The sequence below is a fragment of the Fundulus heteroclitus genome, chromosome 2 (genome assembly GCF_011125445.2).
Source record: "Fundulus heteroclitus isolate FHET01 chromosome 2, MU-UCD_Fhet_4.1, whole genome shotgun sequence".
NCBI lineage: Eukaryota > Metazoa > Chordata > Actinopteri > Cyprinodontiformes > Fundulidae > Fundulus > Fundulus heteroclitus.
In genome coordinates this window covers 26,928,471-26,949,740 of record NC_046362.1, presented here as the reverse complement: position 1 = coordinate 26,949,740, position 21,270 = coordinate 26,928,471, and the positions used below count along the sequence as shown (strand labels likewise).

General features: G+C 41.2%; 2 protein-coding genes across 7 annotated transcripts in view; both read left to right on the top strand.

The window, feature by feature from the left end:
* abcc8 (ATP-binding cassette, sub-family C (CFTR/MRP), member 8) overlaps positions 1-16,468 on the top strand; it is a 115,457-nt gene extending 98,989 nt beyond the window's left edge. For 4 of the 6 annotated variants that reach the window (XM_036151708.1, XM_036151735.1, XM_036151720.1 and 1 more), the window contains 10 exons: positions 1,143-1,245; positions 1,615-1,728; positions 2,902-3,022; positions 3,229-3,359; positions 3,443-3,521; positions 6,279-6,387; positions 7,007-7,110; positions 12,226-12,359; positions 15,648-15,710; positions 16,162-16,468. In XM_036151708.1, the coding sequence (XP_036007601.1) occupies positions 1,143-1,245; positions 1,615-1,728; positions 2,902-3,022; positions 3,229-3,359; positions 3,443-3,521; positions 6,279-6,387; positions 7,007-7,110; positions 12,226-12,359; positions 15,648-15,710; positions 16,162-16,299 (1,096 nt within the window). In that variant the 3' untranslated portion in view covers positions 16,300-16,468. The remainder of the gene's footprint in view (positions 1-1,142; positions 1,246-1,614; positions 1,729-2,901; positions 3,023-3,228; positions 3,360-3,442; positions 3,522-6,278; positions 6,388-7,006; positions 7,111-12,225; positions 12,360-15,647; positions 15,711-16,161) is intronic. The other 2 variants (XM_036151728.1, XM_036151716.1) reach the window with 1 other exon arrangement.
* A 782-nt stretch (positions 16,469-17,250) lies between these two features.
* Positions 17,251-20,138, top strand: kcnj11 (potassium inwardly rectifying channel subfamily J member 11). Its single transcript, XM_021310970.2, has one exon. It carries the CDS (start codon positions 18,689-18,691, stop codon positions 19,847-19,849), a length of 1,161 nt encoding a protein of 386 aa, XP_021166645.1. The 5' UTR covers positions 17,251-18,688; the 3' UTR covers positions 19,850-20,138.
* Positions 20,139-21,270: the final 1,132 nt, after the last annotated feature.

Below are 21,270 nucleotides of genomic sequence, written 5' to 3'. Positions count from 1 at the left end.
AATTAGCAGAAATCCCTTATAAATAACACAGCAATTAACCGATAATAACACTATTTAGTCTCACACTATATTATGCAGATGCTCTGTCTGCACTGATGAAGATTCACACACCTCGACAAGCAAATGCTTAGAGTAGCCGTAACAGCAGGATGGTAGACTTATTTTCTGGGTAGTTAATGGTGCAATAAGCAAAATTTCATTATTTTTTAAATAGAAATAACAAAAGAAAATGTTTTCAGTTGGAATATGGTATGACATCACAAATCATCTCTCTGTGTTGTTCTCCAGTCTGTTTACAGAGACGGACCAGCCGCTCATGCATGTACATCATGTAAATAGCTGCCACTTAGGGTTTAGCCCTTCCCTGCCCATAAAATGTCACCATCAAAGCAGCTTAGCGTAGTGGCAAAATGGTGGAGAGCATGTCCAGTGAATCAAAACGCCTTATAAAGTTATGAGTTACTTACTTCTTGACTAGACATGTTGCTCCAAAAACTGAAGCTGTTTTGCTGTGTATTTATCCTTCGCAAATATGCACATAGGAGGCGAGGTGAGAAAGGGAGGGGGTAGGTGGATGTAGAGAGTCGTGACTTTTCATGCATTTTGTTTTGGTCCACAGACAGTACTCAACAGCCCGCATAGTGATGAAATTTCTCTTTTTGCTCAATTAAACTATCATTAAATATTTACTTTTCTAGCAGCAAATGTATTTTTTATTCATTTCTATATCAAACATTGCCACTGGTGCTGCAAAATGCGATGATCAAAAAAAAAAGAAAAAAAAGAGAATCACCTCGGCACACCGAATGCTTGGAATAGGTGCCACAGCAGTTAATTTCTGATTCATTCATTTGATAGCTACCAAACAGCCAAATATTTATTTTTCTGCATCAGGCATTAAATTATTTTTGCCAAGTATTTTTTATCTATCTTTATCTGTTAGATGTTAATAAATATTTCCTTTTGATTTAAACACCCATCGTTACATATAACTGCTGGATTACACCCCTAAAGTTTAATGATTGTGCTGCATATTGAGCTTCCTGCTTTTTACCTCAGGCAGAAGAAAAGCTCCCGAGCAGGGAAAGCGGTAACAGAGTTTGAGATGTTCTGGACTGAATGAGCTCTTCCTCCTTCGGCAGGTATGAGCCCAGGTTCAGACAGAGGCTGCTGCAGTTCACCGACGCCAACAACATCGCCTCGCTCTTCCTCACAGCTGCCAACCGTTGGCTGGAGGTCCGCATGGTAATGACCCATCTGCTGTTTGGATCTTTGACATTCAGATCAGTTCTGCCTCACTGTACTGGCTCACATTCGCGTCGGTGTGTACAGATAACCGCTCCCTCTGCTGAAGTACTGAAATGTCGATTTGCCTGATTAGCCTATTTTCCATAAAATGCAGTCTTCACGTCCTGTTTAATGTCTTGGCTGCCGTTCCTTTCTTATTCGGTGACAGTTAGGAGATGTTTATTGAACTGTTTGCAAGAATCCAAAAAACAATGCATGTTCATCACTCTCCTGCTCTGTCAATAAACCAGTCTACTCAGGCGAATTACTTTACCTTTGACATATCCTGTTTAGTCATTCAGCGAGTCTCCTTGCTGTGATCTGCAGGAATACGTTGGAGCCTGTGTGGTGCTGGTGGCGGCTGTGTCCTCCATCACTAACTCTCTGTACAACCAGCTGTCGCCCGGCCTGGTGGGACTCGGACTCACGTACGCGCTCATGGTGAGCCCGTTTTATTACTTCATTTCTAGCAGCAGTTATCTCCGCCGAGAAGCTTCCCAGCACTTACATAAGATATATTTGAACATTTAAAGCAGAAGGAGGCCTGAAGAGGATGAAGAAGTATGCCACTTTCATATTTTCTGTTTTAGCAATAAAAGTCAGCATATTTCATTGGAGTCAAGTCGTGGTTTGGAAGCTCTAGAAATCGTTCTCTCCATTACTCACGTACTCAGTGATTACTTCTCCAAGTTCAGAAATGCTTGTTCAATTTGTTGCACATCTCACTGCAGCATTTTCTCATGTTAAATGGTAAATGGCCCGTACTTGTATAGTGCTTTATCCAGTCCCGAGGATCGGCGCCGCTGTACTCTACTTCTTTGCACTGTCTGTGTTTTCAACACAGGGTTACGATGTTTGCAAATTAGCAAAAACCTCTAAAACCGGCAACTTGTATTCAAGTAATTTATTTGAAACCACTGACTTCAGAATATATCTAAATTAAGGGAGTCGTGTCCTAGAGCTTAGAGCAGTACGCTTGTATTCTGAGAAGGCTGCAAGTACCTGGTTCAAACCCCACAGACTGCCACTGTGGGCTGGAATTAACAATTGCACATAAAATAAAGGTTAAAATAAAGGTTTTTTTCTTCATTTTCTCTTGGCAGCAAAGTCACTTCTACATCCTTCCAGTACGGACTGTAAAGAAAAACATGGCATTTTAAATTGATGAAAAGATATTAACTTAAAATATATCTTTTCTATTTTTTACCAAAGGACTGAGTTGAATGAAAACCCTTGACGTGTTGGCTGTAAAAAAAAAAAACTTTCTCTAATACATAAGTGACGATAAAAGAGATTTATGCATCCACCTTTTGTTTGTCCTAATTTTTATAACTCAAACAGTTCAATTAGAAATGAAACCAGCTCATATTTGCTCAGCTTTCAACAAAACAAGGCATTCATTTGTTCCCCAAAACTGACATTTTTTGGAGAACAAAAAAGATAATTTAAATATTATGGGCTCTTCTCAAACACCATTGACATTTTAGACATTTAATCTCAGTCAGACGGACTCTCGCCCGGTGTTCAGACTCTCTGCAGTGCAGTCGTTTAGTGTGGCGTCCTGGCTGGAGGGACGGCGTGACCGTAACCGTCCTTGTTGTCCTCTTGTATCAGGTGTCCAACTACATGAACTGGATGGTGAGGAACTTGGCAGACATGGAGGTGCAGCTTGGCTCGGTCAAGAGGATTAATGGCCTGCTCAAAACCGAGCCGGAGAATTACGAGGGACTCCTCAGTGAGTGGAGCAGTCACATTTCTGACCCCAAACCAGCCCACTTCCTCTTCGTCTTTTACTTCAGTCATTGCATTGCACTTTAGCCTTTTATGTTTTACATTCTTTAAGTTATTTTAATCCTTAGATAATATTTAAAAAAGTTTTCTTTTATAAACTCTTGCCAAACTGCTGCCCTGCACTGTCTGTGACGTTTCTGGGTGTCTCAGCTGTGTCTCAGGTGCCCGACGGTTGGCCCCGACAAGGAGAGATAAAGATCCAGAACCTGAGCGTCCGTTACGACACCACCCTAAAACCTGTGCTCAAAAATGTCAACGCCCATGTGCATCCTGGTCAGAAGGTGAGCAGAAGTGGTTCTGTGTCTGGATGCTGCTTTAAAGATCTGAGTTTTGCTCACGGAGCTGTGATTTGTTGATGTTTCAGGTGGGGATCTGCGGGAGGACGGGCAGCGGCAAATCTTCTTTCTCCTTGGCCTTCTTCCGCATGGTGGATATGTTCGAGGGTAAAATTATCACCAATTAAGCTCCATATCACAAGTGCAGATAAGGAGCAGTCACTTGGTACTTCTGATGCTTCGAATAATCAAACCTTTTATTACAGCAGCATGTTTTCACAAGGCAAAAAGAAAAGAAAAAAAATTACACCTTTAATTTGAAACCATTTATTCAATGTAGAAAATAAATTCACGTTGGGGAGAAAATTAATTTCAACTGAATCGCTGGTGGCAGTTATCAGCACCTCCTACCAATATTTTGTACAGCCTCCTTTTTCTAACTGGACTGCGCTCATGTCCGGTTCACACGGCTGGATGATTAGCCAGATTTTTACCCCAATCTTCCCCTTCTGATAATCCTAAGGACGCCCCAATTATCAGGAAGGCTCTTAAAGTAACATTGTGAGACATTCCTGCCGTGTGTGGTGTGTTAAGAGTGCTCTAATCCGCTCAGAAGCACCCCGGGACCGCTCCGACCTCAAGTCGGTGATATTTAACATGTTGGATTGTCTTGGCCTGATATTCTAGCGTGTGTTGTTCCCCGGGGACAAACGAGCACGCAGCCTGTTGAATGTGACATGTAACCAATCAAAAAGTGGGAGAATAGAAACCTGGAGAAAAAAAACACAGCTCATCTCCATATAGTGTAGCAAATGTAGAGACCAAATGTAGAGACCAAATGTAGTTGCCGCCTTCTCCGCTCCTTCCAATTAACGCCTTTTCTTTTTGTAATGATATTCCTCTGTTAAAATCAGACCACAAACTATCGCCGTCGTTGTTCCTCGTCAGCCGTGTTAATTTCACTGAGCTATATAATACACTGGAGTGCTGATTTTGCTGAAAAACTGAAGTCACTGGCCGCCATCTTGCTACTCCCTTCTCTCACAGAATCCCATAGGATTTGGTTGCAACAACAAGCAGTTTTCTGGCTGTGTGAAAACGTTTCACAGGTAATTCTACAGTCAGTGGATGTACTAACACTATCAACTACTAGGAAATTAGGTGCTGAAATATTTTACATGTTATTCATATTAAATATACATATATGTATATATAAGTATGTGTATATGTATATATGTATATATATGTATACATATATGTAAATATGTTCTTGTATATTGTTATTTATATATTTATAAATGTTATATATATGTATTTAAATAAATAAAATGCAAAATATTTCAGCACATGACTTTCTCAGTACTTGATAGTTTTAGAACATAACATAAAAGTATATGGCATTTGACATTTTAAAAGTCTTAAGACCCCACTGAACATGAGAAAATCCTCGTTATTCGATGCTGTAGCGCACATATTCCCTAGTTACTGGGGGGAAATAGGGAGTACCAATATGGCGGCTGGTGGCTTCAAAGCGACTCGTTCAAACAGACGGTGATTAGTACTCCAGTGTATAATATAGCTCAGTGGTTAATTTACTCTGAACTCACGTTTGATCTCGAGAGGCTTTGCGAGATTTCCCGTCTGACGTCTGAATGTTCCTGAGTGAAGTCTGTCCCTGTGTGGTGTGTTGTGATCGGCGTATGATCAAACATGTTATATCTACGATTTCTTTTTTTCATCGTCAAAAATCAGCTGACAGTTTCAAAATCTTGCCGTGTGAAGCAGGCATTAGTCTTCTTCCTTAACATTTCACACAGTTGCACCAGGGTAGTCCCATCTGCAGAGACCCGCGTCATCTCTTTTTCTTGCTGAAAGAGCTTGTGATAACCCACTTTCAGGTTACTGGTCCAAAGTCCACCAGATCGTTTTAAAACATGCCCAGGCGTTACAAACTACACAGTGCCATACACTTAAAAGAGATCTCCTAGGGCCTTGGGAAGATAAATGGGAAATCTAACAACTGAAACAAGAATGAACTTATTGCAGATGTTAAAGTCCTTTGATGTCAGTGACTGAATCTTAATTTTTATTTTATTTTTTTTACTGAACATCTTTTATTGCTGTTTTGTTTTATCTTCTTGCTAGAAAATCTTTTTATTAGGAAAAAAAACAGCCTTAACGGGATAATTAAAGCACGCTCAAAAATATATGACGCCCTGCATGGTGTCAAAGACAAATCAGGAAGAAGGCGCAGTGCTGAAGGAGAGAGATGTTTTATCCTTGAGTTTTACTTTAAAGCCTGACATAAGAAGATTTTTTTTTTATTATTATTATTCCATCTACTATTAGACTCCTGAGTGTCAGTTTTAAATCATTCTGCAGCCGTTTATTAAACTGTTATTATCTTTCATTTTAAAGGTGCATTTTGTACACCACAATGCTGCAGGCTTGGTTTTAATTGTTTATGGTACTTTATAATTGCCTTATCTACATATATTGGTTCTCTGACTGTCCTTTCAGATTGTAAATGGCTGTACAAAAATAGCCTTTTAAGGGAAATAATAAGGCTTTCTTGAATCCTGAATAGATTACTAATTGGAAGTACCTCAGAACTGCAATCAACTTTTAAAAAGTGACGCATAGATTTTCCAGAAAGCTTTAGTTTCATTAAGGGAGGTTAGGAGGGTGTTCATTAGGGGGTAACGGTAAATTCTGCCACTGGTAATTTTTGTTTAAAGTTATCATTTCCCCTCTGAATAAATTAATGCAAATGTTGGAGTGCTGCAATAAAAGACAACTTTATTATAAGGCCTTTTTACAAGTTTAACAGGGGTGCCTGTAAATGAGTCTCTGGCTGTGTTCCATTACTGCTTTTGGCTTTTTATAAAGGAAAGAAAAACTGTCTACGTTTCTCCTGCTTCACAGGGAGGATTGTGATTGACAACATTGACATCTCCAAGCTGCCTCTGCAGACCCTCAGGTCTCGGCTGTCCATCATCCTTCAAGACCCCTTCCTGTTCAGCGGCACCATCCGGTACGACGAGCTGCTCTGTCAACAGGAAGGCTCGTTAATGGGGGGGGGTTCAGATCATATGAGGCTGATAGCGGTCTTAGTTAATGAAGAGGGACACAGAACATTTCCAGGAGGACCAACATTTGGGAAAACTACGGCAACCATTAATCACACTTATCTGAAACACAAGGAGAGCTGCTTATAGATAAGAGGACGCTTCTCTGAAATGTTCAGAGGAGCCGCCTATTTATAGACCTCAGTGGTACACACCATAAAAGTCTCTTCATGTTGGAGGACGGATGACGGGAAATTTAAAAAGGCAGTACTACTTGGATATTTAAGTCACGTATAACGCAACCAGTACAATTTGTTTCAGTCTCTGCTGACAGCCGGCCTAATGTCAAGAAAAATCCAAACATTTATTGCAAGAAAATATCCGGGTTCAATATGATAATAATAATAATTGAACTTTATGTAATATGTAAACAGCCTGTTCGAAATAAAAAGGTTTTATTTTAAAATCCACAAGCGAAATGTTCAAATATGCAACATTTATTTTAGATTTAGTTCCATAAGATCGATCTGCTTGTCAAAAAGTAACAGCAGCTCTAATTGTTGCTTGGTGGACACGTGTGCGCAGGTTCAACCTGGACCCGGAGATGAAGGCAACAGACGAGATGCTGTGGGAAGCTCTGGAGATCGCCCAGCTGAAGCCTGTCGTTAAAACCTTGCCAGGAGGTCTGGGTAAGACAATACGAACCCTGGCATTCACTATGATATCAACGTGTTGAATAATCGGCGCTTTAGCTAATTAATAATCTCTGAGTTCACGCTCAGGGTGGCGTAACTGAGTGTCTCTGTTGGAGGACCTGACTGCTGTATCAGGTCGCTGAGGCATTAAATTTTAACTTACTTCACCTTCTTAATACAGCAGATTTGACAGCCGACACCTGCAGCAGACTCAGCCACGTCTGAGGTTACAGTGCCATGTGAAAAGTATTCACATGGCGTGAATATTTCTCCACAATTAATCTTATTGGGGTTTTACGTCATGAAGTAACAAATGGCTGTTTTGCTGTAAAACGCAGTGAAAATGTTACTTGGTCTGTAGAGATCTGAAAAGAGTTGCATACATTTCTATACAGGTGCTGGTGGTGGGAAAAAAAATCACCATTTTCACGTCTACAAGCCATCCAGAATGCAGCAGCTAGACTTACTGAATCCAGGCCTCCAGAGCTTTAATTGGTCCAGTTTCTGATTATCTGTGTCAGCTTTTAACCAAACACTCTGCGGCTCTTAGCCATCGATGCCAGGCTCAGCATCTGTCTGTTGCTCCCGGTAAAAAGCCGAAAACTTTCAGTCTGTAACTCCTCTGAGACTTGGTCTTTGCTAACTTTGTGGCCATTTTTTTAAAAGGTCATAAGATTACACTTTATTTAAAAAAAATATTTAAAAAAATGTACTCACTACTTACTTCCCCCTAATACCCAACAATAAAATTCAACTGCACAGAACTCACCTAATAAGTACAGTCTTTCTGTGTGTAATTGAAAAGCTAACATTGCACACACCATCCCTATGGTGAAGCATGGTGGTGGCAGCATCATGTTGTTGAGATACTTTTTTTCAGCACAGAAGAGGGAGCTACATGCGTTATTCTCCTTCTCACATATAAAACCCTTTAATGTTCATGAGCAGGGCTGAAGCTGGTTAGAGTACATCTGCAGATGTCATTGTCATGCTCCATTGAGCATGACAATGACCCAAAACATAAACCCAGAGTTAAACTAACATGGTTTAGATCAAAGCAGATTGATGTGTCAGAAAGGTCTAGTCAAAGTCCAGATCCAAATCCAACAGAGAATCTGTGGTGAGGCTCATAAAATAATGTTCACAGACTCTCTCCCTGCATCCTGGGTTAGCTTTGGGCTGTCAGGAAAAGAAGAATAGGAAAATATGTCTGTCTATGTATATGTGCATAGCTGGTGGAGAAAACCCCACCAAAGACAATTAACCCAATAAAAGGGATTTCTACAAAGCATTGACTCAGAGGGGCTGGAAACAAATTTCAGATTTTTCTTTTGTGAATACAGATAAAAAACTTCTAAACAATGTCATTTTTCTTCATCTTCACAAATATCTACTATTTTGTATTAGTCTCTCACATAAAACCCCAAAACATTATAATGAAATAAAAAATTTCTATTGTCACAAAAAAAAAAAAAAAAAAAAATCAAGGGCATCCACTCTTTTCATGCAGCTGAACAAGGAGCTTCTTACTGCACCGTTTTAATTCAGCTTTAGCCTTTTTCTGCTATTTTGTTACGCCACTCTGTTGTCTCATACGATTTTTAGCAAGAAGACTGAAGACCCATTTGCTCCTATGATTAAATAACAAACTCATGCTGGTGTCATCTCATATATTTCTTTTACAATGTGCAACACTGGTGAAAGCGTGCATCTGGAAACTGAACGCAGAGTGCCAAATAAGACATTTATCTGTGGATAGGGTATTTAAGGTTAATTAGGTTTTCCATATGGAAAATAACCACTCAGTCTCTTTGCTGCATGCAAAACAGTTTGCAGGGCACTGCAAGGATAATCGTGGAACACCGATTCTACATAGAGAGCTGGAGAAAGTGAGAACACGTTAAAATGTCCTACTTTCCAAATGCTTTAGTTAATCTAGCCTGGAGTTTTCTTATGTAAACTGAGAAATTACAACCGTGAGAGGAATATTTATCAAGTTACAGCTTCTATAACAGACAGAGGATCGGCTTAAGAATTTCACTTCAATTATTGAGCAAGTTTAGAGTTTCAAAAAAAGGCCACTGGTAAATGTTGCATACCTGTCACCGTGCTCATGGGAACAGATGTCCGTTTAAGACTTTTTTTTGACTGAGAGTTTAGACCAGGGGTGACCAACGTGCGGCCCAGGGGCCATTTGTGGCCCCTGAACTGATTCTGTGCGGCCCACGATGGCAATTCAAGAACGGTTCGGCCCACCAGCACAGATGGTTGATGCAGCTGGTGGCTTTTTTTTGTTTTAATTAGAACAAATTTGTTACAGAAAAGTCAAACGTTTATAATGTAAAATGTTATAAAACAAAGTAATTGTCTTTTAATATCCTCACTTTTTACATTCTCTTTAATTTCATAGTAAACAAGACCATACATATTCATGATAATGATAATAGTGCAAGGGTTAGTAATTTTATTTTTTTCAAATAATATTTTTTGGCCCTTGAATACTTTTATCTACACAAAAATTTTGGACATCCCTGGTTTAGACAGATGCAGGCAGGAAACTGGGGAAACTAGTCTGTAAATTACGACGGAGTATTAGGGCCACACATGAAGGGAATTTTTTTTTTTGCGAGATTAAACTAGACATGTCGACTTTAAAGTCGCCATGACGACATTAAACTCAACATTTCGAGAATCTCAAATTCAGAACTGCGAACCCGGGTAAGCATCACTAGGGAAAGACGTTACGTTATTGGTAGGCCACCGCTTCCAGTAATGATTATACAGTTGCAGCACGGCAAAGACTACCTTCACACTTAATTAAAACGCAGAGACTGCAGCTGTGGAGCGCGGTTGCTCTTTTCTCCAAACTTTGGAATGTCGAGATTAAATTCGACATGACATTTCAACTTTATTCTCGAAATGTTGAGTTTAATGTCGACATGGCGACTTTAAAGTCGACATGTCGAGTTTAATCTCGTCATGGCAAAAATATTTTTTCTCTTCATGTGTGGCCCTAATACTCCGTCGTAGTAAATAGTCCAGAATATGCCACACAAAGTACACGATTTGATGGTACAAGATTTTGCTTAGAAAAAAAAGTTAGTTTCTCCTAAAACGTGTTATTTTTTCCAGGGAAAATAGATTTTTAACATGTTTTCTGAAATTCTTTCTTGCTATAGAATAGTATAATAAATAAGTTATCATCGTTCACATGAACTCGCCCGGTGACTTGATAATAGAAATGGTATATTGGACCAACTCTCTGTAAAAGTATCTGTCCATATGCACATAATTAGACAGTGGATCTAACCTATGGGATTTCCCCATCCTACAGGTTCAAAGAAATAAAATAAAACAAAAATAGGCATTCTGACTTTAAATAGCTCAAGGCTTGCATGTTTTTCTCACACCGTGTCATTTTGATTTAGAAATGTAGTCTCTAAACATTTTCTTCTGCAAATCACTTCGTGCATTTTGCCCCGTCCTTCTAGTCAAGCCGTCGAGCCTGAAAATGTGCAAAAATAATTTAAATGACTTTTGCTCACAGCCTAAACTTGCAACAAGTGACGCAAAACCTATAATATACTGACAGATAAGCAAACTTGCTCTTCACTTGGTGTGACACTGGAATATTAACGGAGAGCATCTGAGGCACCCTCCACACTAATTGGCACCCTGCTGAAGACGTGTTGAAAGCGTTTGCTCCATCGTTTAGTGCGGCAGCGTAATCTCTCATTTCAGTACATTAACTGAGAACGAAGAAAGAAAAATCACTTAAAGAAATTTATTTTTCCTCATGGAATAATGAGTACAACTGTTTCTCATCCTCTTCACAAACAGTTTTTACCAGGGGGTATATAACATTTCATAAAATTAGAGCAGCAGCTCTCAATCCTGGTCCTTAATGCGTCCCTCAATCTGCCAACCTGATTCAAATGATTGGATTACCTCCTGAGCAAGGGTTGAAGATGCCTGGTAGTCGCCCATTCATTGAAATCAGGTGTGTGGCAACACCCAAAATATGCAAGTTGAGGACCAAGATTGAGAAACATTGGGTTTGAGCATACAAGGCAAAATATCTTTGGTCAGATCATCATCAATGCATATCAGTCAGGTGTGTGGCAGCAAGGAGAAACCTAAAACATGGAGAACCAGGGTTGGGAACCGCTAGATCATCCAAAGTCCTCTCTCATGCTCTCCTGGCTTCAGTTCACTTCAGAGCTTTTCTGTACGCCTTAGATCTGAGGACTGAGATGTTTTGAAAGTAGTTTACAGATTTTTTTTTTTTACCCAAAACATCCCTCTATTTTAACGAGTTTATTAAGCCATGCTCTCTAATTCCAAGGTTACTTAATCTATAGAGAGAGAAAATAGGCCCACGACCATCACAAGTCCTCCACATACTCAACAGTGGGCAGGAGGTCTTTCCTTTGCCTTTATTTTTAACCCTTTTTATAAATTCCAAAGCAAACCAGGAGCTGAAAAGCTAGTTAATTAACAGTAATGAGGAAAGAAATGGGAAGAGAGATAATCCTGAGGTCGGGTATTGAATCCTGGATGGCTGCGTCGAGGACCAATAGCATCTGCCCTCTCTGCTGCACCGGGTTCTGCCCTTTGAAAAGCTTTGTCTCCCACACATCTGACCAAAGCACACAGTTTCAGTACGAGTCAGTCAAATTCATCAAATTCCCACCGTTATGTTTGTGATGCTTTAAAAAAGGAGGCTCCTTTCGTGGCACGCCTCATGAAAAAATGGAGCTCTTATGTCTAAAGTTTGTTAAGAAGACTTTGTGCCCCCAAGGTACCATTTTTCCCCTTCATTTCTCTAACAGTGTGCTCTGGAGATTTTTTGTTGTTCTTACCATAAATCTCATTGTGGCTGGTGGCGAAAAAAAATGGGCCATTTTCCAGCCTTGTTCCAATTGTTTTGAACTTTTCAATTTAATGCTCTATATATTTGGACAAGTTTAGGCCTGTGGTTGTTTTCCTGTTGCTACTTCCAGAGTTATGAAGATAAAAGCATATCGGCTTTACTTGAATGGGACATCATGCTGAAGAGTGTCCACACCTTACATAGTTTCTAGATTGAATTTGTGATTGTGTTTCCAGACGCCATGGTGACGGAGGGTGGAGAGAACTTCAGTCAGGGTCAGAGACAGCTCTTCTGTCTGGCCAGAGCCTTCGTGAGGAAGAGCAGCATCCTCATCATGGACGAAGCCACGGCCTCCATAGACATGGCGACGGTCAGTACCAGACTAACGGGAGAAACATCTCGAGGCAGCGAGATGGAGACGAGGCGTTAAGGAAGGGAGGCGCAGGAAATGAGAAAACCAGAGATAGGAGAGGGCGTAGGAAATGAGAGAGCTCACGAAGTTCCCATGGTGCATTTTAGCTGTCAGCGAAGGCACAAAAATCAAGACAAATGATCATATGAATGGATGACACTCCAGATACAAGGAGGCGAAACGCATAAAAAACAGATTGAAACATTTCAAAAAGGAATGTGTCACAGATAGTCTCACTTGATCTTAAATTAAGATATGCTTTTATATATATATATATATATATATATATATATATACTTCTACAACCAACTACTCAGAAATACAGATTTGGTCAAAAGTTTACACCCACTCCTCGTGAATCTCAAACTAATTTGTGGCTTTTAACAAAAGTTTGAAACTGTTCTGTTTAATGCTGAGGTGGCAGTACAGCGTACAGCTGCAGTGACTCTGCAAACAAAAGCTGGAATTTACGTCTAATGAGAGTTTTCTCCAATCAAGCTCGGGGTCAAATATTATACAGCTATATTAGTAAAAGCATTCGCATAGAGCACCGTTAATATTTACTTAATTTAACAAGTACCATCTCACCTCATGCTTTTTGTAACCATCAACAATCTTCTGTCATAAAACTGGAAGGATGTTTTATTTTTAGCAGACTGGTTTCTTGGCACAGATCCCCGCTTTCAAGCATGACCGACACATTTTCAACAATGGTGAGATCCTTTCTGTAGAAAGGCCGTTCCAGAAGGTTAGCCTACTCTATCTTTTCCAAAGCCAGTAATCAGGTGGGTTTAGGATCATTAATTTTCTGGAACAGTTAATTGTGTGCCAGTTTCAACTATCTGGCCCAAACCGTCACTCTCATGTTGAAAAAAAAAATAGTTTAAGATGTCCAGAAACAACAACTCTGTCATGAACTGGAAGTAGCTAGGAAACAAGATTCACTGTTTACACTGAAACACGTTTTACATCACAACGGACTAAGAGAGGTGCCAACCAAGACAGACGTCCCTGATCTAAAATCAGCAACTTGTATTACTTAAAATGCTTAAAAGCCAGGGTCAGTGCCAGGAAAGTAATCAGTTTAAATCAGAGTTTCCATTTCTGATAAGAAGAGTGGTCAAATAAACAGCCGGAACTACGCTGACTAAGCTTATTGGTGGCTGCATGTACACATGATATCTCTGCAACCTGCTAGGAAACATTTACCTACACATTAGGATGGGCGTATCTAGAATTTACACTGCCTGGATTTGAGAATACTACAGTAAATTTGGGCTTTTGCACTGAACTAATACATTTTTTATGCTTCAGATTTTATAATATATCATCATGGAAAAAGGTTTTTAGAATAGTTTTCATAACATTCTCTTTTTTAGTAGTGTTCAGGCTTTAGGCAGAAGATGTTTATGCTAATTTTTAAATGGAACTTAGAGTAAGTACAATTTTCTTGAAACGAGTGTTCTTGATTTGAGGAGCCAAGTTTAAATGATCTGCAAATGGAATAAGATTTTTGCACTTAAAATAGAAACAACTCATCTTCATCATCTGCAGTGCAGTATATCTAACTATCTTAATTTAGGAGTGAAAATATTCATTTCAATGGCAGATAATTTTATTTACCTGCTCAAATGGGTCAGAACAAATACACTAAATTCAAGAAAATCTTACTTACTTGTAGTTCCCTTTGTGCAGTGTTATAAAACAGATTATGTCAAGGTAGCAATGCCAACCTGGCATCAGTGTTTACCCAAGACAAATAGAGTGATAGGCAACTTTTCAACTCAGATTTCAATTCATAAATTAGAGACTTCCCAATCCTTAGTCTAAAAGGGATTTAAAAGCTGTCTGTGTTGAGTCCAGTGGACCTGTAATTCACCATAGTGATTAATTAACTCGTAACTAGTATTTCAAAACTATAAATTTCTTTCCATCTTCTGGCAAACGTTGAAGCCTCTGCTGATGTATTCTGGGTACGTGCCAGCACGCCCAGTTCTCCAAACAACTGTGACACCACAGCCCACTCAATGGCAGGTTGTTCTCATTCCGTCCACATCATCGGTCCCTGTGTTGCTTATGAGGGTATAACCAAAGTGTGGTTATCCAGCTATTGGTCATTATTCCCAGGCTACTCCAACTCTGTGGTCCTGTTTACAATCACCTCAAGCTGCATCTACGCATTTGACCTGAAAGTTAAAATACTCAGATGGAAGTATGGTGGGCATCGGAAGATGTTTTATACTGAGAGAGGACCCATTGTCTATACCTGCTTATCCTTGCAGGGTGACAAGGGGGGAGAGGCTGGGTACTCGCTGGAAGGGTGGCCAGTCCATCACTGTGCAACTCAAAAACAAACAGGAAAAAACAACCATTTACACAGAAACTCAATCACAATTTACAGAGATCAACTAACCAGTTTTTTTTTTTTTTTTTTTCGTTTTTTGGACTGAGGGATGAAGCACCCAGAAAGAACTCATGCATGCACAAAGAGAAAATGTACAGTAAGCTCCATGCAAAAAGAGCCCAGGCCAGGATTCAAACCCGGGACCTTCTTACTGCAAAACAACCAGACACTCCTTTGCCTCCTGGAAAGCTTTGAACACATAGCTGCACCACTATGCAGCCCCAGAGATAACAGAATAAGTGGTAAAACGGTAAATGGACTGAATTTTTATAGTGCTTTCTTACTGATCGCGGATAGCAGATAAGGGGGTATAGAAAATGGAGGGATGGATAATCCCACTGAAAATAGTGAAATTCATGCCAGCAATGGGTTCATGCTGACCTCTGACCAAAAATATGAGCTACTGGGGGAGAGAGACGGGGGGGAAAGCTCAGAGATGGGATCCCTAACTTCACCGTAAACCGATGCTTTTAGACCGAGAAGGAGAGTAAGGAGCTACCAGAAAGAACTGCAGGAGAGGGTATGCACGAAGCAGAAAGCGAGTGAAATGAAAGACAGAAGAACTAAGTGCATATCAGAGCCTGAGGGAAGATTCTGTACATTCAAATGTCCCTTCATTCACAAACAGCTCCACTTTGAGCTTACAATAACGGTGCAGCAAAGCCCTGGAGGAAACACGACTCCGCTTTTATTACACACAGATAAACAAGAGAGAGGACAGCGGGAGGAGAAGGCTATTTTTACAAGCAAGAAGCAAAATTCTAAGCATATTTTCATTAAAAATGAAAAATGCAGTCTACAGTGTGCATGTTTTAACCATCTTCTTGCTGTGCATCCCACAGGAGAGCATCCTGCAGAAAGTGGTGATGACTTCTTTTGCTGACCGGACAGTAGTGACTATAGCAGTGAGTACCTCCTCCTCCTCCTCCTCCTCCTCCTCCTCCTCCTCCTCCTCCACTTCACACAGCAACACACAACAGCCATACATTTCCTCCTGGGAGTGCTGACCTTCTCCTGCTCTGCTAATGTGTTTCTCATAAATGGCTGCAGACATGATGCTGCAGATTATGAGGGAAAGAGAGTGAACTAGGTCAGCAGGAATAAAGGGTTTATTTTGGTGTCCTTATTGAGATTTGACTAAATAATTAAGATCATCAGCTGTCAAAATTTGGTTTCAGCAAAGAGTCGAGGGTAAAACAAGACATTCAGCCACGTCAGCTGTGTTTTTCAGTTCCAAATTGTCTGACTTATGCATAATCACATCACTGGATCCAGGTTTTAAATGAGCAGCAGTGAGTCAGTCACTCTTCGAGCCGTCCCGGCTCAATAACGGGTTCCTTCCTCTCCGCCACGCAGCACCGGGTCCACACCATCCTGAACGCGGACCTGGTCATCGTGATGAAGCGAGGGATCATCCTGGAGTACGACCGACCCCAGGCCCTGCTGGACAGAGAGGACAGCGTCTTCGCCTCCTTCGTGCGAGCGGACAAGTAGAGGAAGGGACGCGAGGAGAGGAAAGCTTTGGAAGCGTCAAAGGAAGACATTCAAAGTGCAATTGTCCCATGGAATATATATATTCCTTTTATTTTTTAATCATGCTGTATTATATTTGTACATAAAATTTATTGATTCTTTGTTAATAAAACATAAATTATCACCACAACGTGTTTTGAGGTTTTCAGGATGGTGATTTTTTTGTTATTACTGCAGTTTATGAAAAATGGAGATCTGAGCAAACGGACGAGATCCCTGGTAAAGATCTGTAAAAAGTTTTACAATAAAAATCATTCAAGTAGTATGTCTTATAATGAACATTTTCATAAAACTCCAGTCTATGACTTTAGTGAATTTGGCAGGAAAAATCTGGTCACATGTTAAGAAATTATTAGTTTTTTTAAATCACTGGTAAAACAATAGTTGGAACCCCTAAAAAATCTATTTTAAAAAGGTGCATTTGAAGCACTTTTTAGCTTTCCACGTTATTTCTTTACTTCTTAAATAGATCCTGGTGTTTACGAACAGAGGCCCATCTCTGTTGGCCACTAACCTCAAACATGTTGATCGTTCCACCACACAGAATGGTTAGAGAAGTCGGACACGGAGAGAGAATTGTAGCAAAAGCTGACATCTTGGGCTCCATGGCAACCTTTGGACCCCATCCACAGCTGACTGGTTGTTTGGGAGCGCAGAACAAAAAAAAAAAAAACTTTTTGTCATACCACCCTGCTGAAACTATCTGCTTTGATCATAATTTAACTTTTCAGCAGTAAACAATCCAGTAAAAACTCTGGTGGGTCGTTATCGGATCATTCAGAGAATGAATTCAGTATATATGGGCAAATCAACGCAGAAAGGGTTCAGACACAAAATCCGCCTCGTGACTTGTCAATCTCGGCCCCTGGACACACATCCTGTAGAATACATGCAGGATTAGCTGAACACCGAGGAAGAAACGACAGTCCTCACAACAAACAGGTTTTTCATGATCATTTTTATTTTTCAGACCCTATTTATAAAGTTTTTTGAGATTTAGTTCATTACGTCTCCACCTGCAGTGGATTATTTGACAAAAATCGGCTTTGTAACTCCATTCTGTTAATCTGTTACATTACCATAGTGATTGATTCCATCATTAACCTCAACACAGTGTCTGATTTGTAAAAAAAAGTGTCCCCAAATTACCTGGTTGGGTGTTTCTTGTGCCGCCCGCTTGGCCATATCCCCCATATCCAACTCAACTGATTAAAGCATGGGTGCCAATATTTGCATTTCTGGTGATTTAAAAAAAAAGATCTAAAATTCAGTAATGCTGATAAATGCGACCAACATGCTGTGAGAAGCCACTCCACTCTGTGGAGGTTTTCAGGCTTAATTTAAAAGGGCATCATTGAAACACTGTGAAAACACTGCGCAGGTGTATTTGGCTTGAGTAAAGACAATTAATGGATCCGTTAATTGTCTGTGGTATGTGTTTCCTGAGAAATACCCTGAAGATTGACTGATTGTGTCATAATGTAACCATTTATTTAGCCCGTTAGGAGCTGTAAACAACCGCATTTCATGAGAAGGCCGTTGGATCTCTAAGATCTCCATTTGCTCCTGCGCTTTTGTGGCTCCGTTAGGCAGAAAACGGAAAGTGGGCGTGTTGTTGCCTGTTAGCCATGGCCAGCAGCAGCGGCAGTGCGAGGTGTCTGAGAATGGCATGTTAGACATACCACGGCTTTGCGTATGGGTCTGTTTGGGGTGAGTAAACTCGTGTATATTTAGGTTTCCAGTGAGCGCGATTTGCGTTTAAACGGCAATAGGGGGAAAAAAATTATTGATAGAATAAAGCAGACAGTGGGGGAGGGACTGCATCTCCTCCTCGCTCCATCTCACATTACCGAGCTATAGTGGAGAGGCGAAGTCAGCACAGGACAAGCTGCGACATATGAGCCTGCCTCCAAATTCAAATGTGATCAAATGAGGGTCAACGGGGGCCATTACGCGCCTCCGTCGATTTTTTTTTTTTTTACCCCGAATCACATTTACGCGCAGGGCCATTACGAATAGAGCGCACCCGCTGTGCGGACGCACGATGAGACTGGGCGGCGTGGCCCAGCTATGTCCGTTCGGTCTGTCGGTGCAGTGAGTGACGGCGGCAGCTGTGGAGGTTGGAGAAAGAATCCTCTCATGGGACTACCCGGTCCTGGAGCGCCCGATCTGGAGGCAACGTGAGGAGCGCGTAAACCTCCAGAACACGGACGACATCAGGGCTTTCCTCCCAGCGCCGGACAGGTGACGCCGGAGCAGACTGGGAAGGAAGACGGGAGGAATCATCTTTGAGCTGGGCGCGCACAGTACACCGAGCCTTAAGGTTGTGGGTACATAGCATGGGAGTGCAATGTTGTCCAGGAAGGGACTCATTCCTGAGGATTACTTGCTGACACGATTGGCTGAGGATGTTGTGCCCCCGAAGTTCAGGGCCAAGCAAGGCAAGGCTCGGTTTGTGGGAAAGAACGGCGCCTGCAATGTTGCGCACACCAACATCAGAGAACAGGGTCGGTTCCTGCAGGACGTGTTCACCACTTTGGTGGATTTAAAATGGCTCCACACACTCATCATTTTCACCATGTCCTTCCTGTGCAGCTGGCTCCTGTTCGGGATGATCTGGTGGCTCGTGGCGTTTGCGCACGGAGACTTGGATCAAAGGGGGGACGATTTCGTCCCGTGCGTAACGGACATCCACTCCTTTTCCTCCGCTTTCCTCTTCTCCATAGAAGTCCAGGTAACCATCGGCTTTGGTGGTCGGATGATCACAGAGGAGTGCGTCTCGGCCATCATCATCCTCATAGTGCAGAACATCGTCGGATTGGTCATCAACGCAATCATGCTGGGTTGCATCTTCATGAAAACTGCGCAGGCCCATCGGCGCGCAGAGACGCTCATCTTCAGCAAGCACGCCGTCATCTCTCTGCGAAACAACAAGCTGTGTTTTATGATCCGCATTGGGGACCTTAGGAAAAGCATGATCATCAGCGCCACCGTGCGGATGCAGGTGGTCAGGAGGAGTACCACGGAGGAGGGAGAGGTGGTGCCTCTGGACCAGATTGACATCCACATGGATAACCCGGTGGGTACCAACGGGATCTTCCTGGTGTCTCCCCTCATCATCTCCCATGTGATCGACAAGTCCAGCCCCCTGTACGAGCTATCGCCGAACGACCTGCAGCACCAGGACCTGGAGGTGATAGTGGTGCTGGAGGGGGTGGTGGAGACCACCGGCATCACCACGCAGGCCAGGACTTCCTACGTGTCGGAGGAGATCCTGTGGGGCCAGCGTTTCGTGCCGACGGTCTCCGAGGACGACGGCATTTACGCAGTGGACTACTCCAAGTTTGGCAACACCGTGAAAGTACCCACGCCGTGCTGCAGCGCCAAGGAACTGGAGCAGTCGGGCGGCGTCCCGCGATTTAAGCTGAACGAGGGCGCCACCATGCGGACGTCCGTGAGAAGGCGGAAGGGGGCTGCGATGGCGCGCAGGTCCAGGCTGGAGAACAGATGAAGCATTGTGTTTAAAACTGAGCCGCTTCCTCTCCAGGATAAATCTGTCATTTGCTGAGTTTATTTTACACATGAACACGGTGTATGCATACAGAAACCTTTGTTAAACTCAGGTTAAGTGGCAAAGCACGGAAATAATGCTGACTGTTAAAAGGATAATTCAGGATTTCTAAATTGGGGTTAAGCACAAAGGTGGTTTATAACCCATCTGCAATAAATCATCCTCAGTGAGTCCCTACATAATATGAATCTAGAGAGATTGTCCAAACAAAAACAATATTGTAAAGCAACTCCAGTGTCTAACATAACAGCGGTTTATGCTGAAGCTGCTTTTAATGAGGCTCACCAGGGCCTTATTTAGAAAGCTATACATGGGGCCCCTGGGCCCGAGCCAGCTTTGGTGCTCCACACACAAAAGGGACTGATGAGTAGCATGGTTGAGCTGGTTAATCTGTTTAAAATATTTATAAATATCAGTCTCACAATTTATATATATATATATATATATATATATATATATATAAATATCAGTCTCACAATTTATATATATATATATATATATATATATATATATATATATATATATATATATATATATATATATATATATATATAAATAATCAGTCTCCTGACATCAAATATAATCTGAAGGATGATTAATTTTCCTATCATTCGTTGAGCAATCTTTATGCGAAAGAAACAAAGCAAGCAGATGTCTCCATATTTGACAGTATTGGGATTTATTTGGGATCATCACTTAGTTGATGTTTGTAAGAATAATCATCAAGAATTAGTTATTAATAAAAAGGAATAAACTAAACTAATTAAGGATTTAGCTAAAAAGACATACTCTACTAGAAGAGGACCTTGCAAACTGATGATTTAAGAACATTAATTAAACTGACTGGTCTTTGGTTTATGAAGAGATTTTTTGATCTTTCTGGATTTAAAAGAAAGGAATTAAACTCCAAACCAAAAAAAAAAGGAAATGTGGAAGGATATCAAAGGTTATGAAAAGAGCTGCAAAGAATAGAATAATAAAGAGTGCCTTACCATGGTCAAATGGGGGTTTTCTACAACCTCTGTCTTTTCTGTCGGCCTTTCTGTCCCTCCGATGTCACTCTTTAATAGTAAGCAGTACTGGGCTTTTGGATATCCTCCATTTTGATTCAGAACCGGTTCAGACGTAAATGAAGAACCACTTAAAGTTAACAAGTGTCCACAATTAGACATCCAAGGCGTTGAGGAAAAACTAAATCTTGCAAAAACCTTCCACAAAATTAAATCAGTGTAGCATTTCTATCCAGTGTGACCGGGTCAAGATCGAGCCTAAACCCTGACCTGGTTGAAAAAAGGCCTTGATGTACCTCTGATTCAGGTAAAGCTAGTAGCCTGGCTCTAGCAGACAAATTACGAAGAATT

Excerpts from the sequence above, each read along its gene's own strand:
- kcnj11 (XM_021310970.2), top strand. The coding sequence starts at position 18,689 with ATGTTGTCCAGGAAGGGACTCATTCCTGAGGATTACTTGCTGACACGA.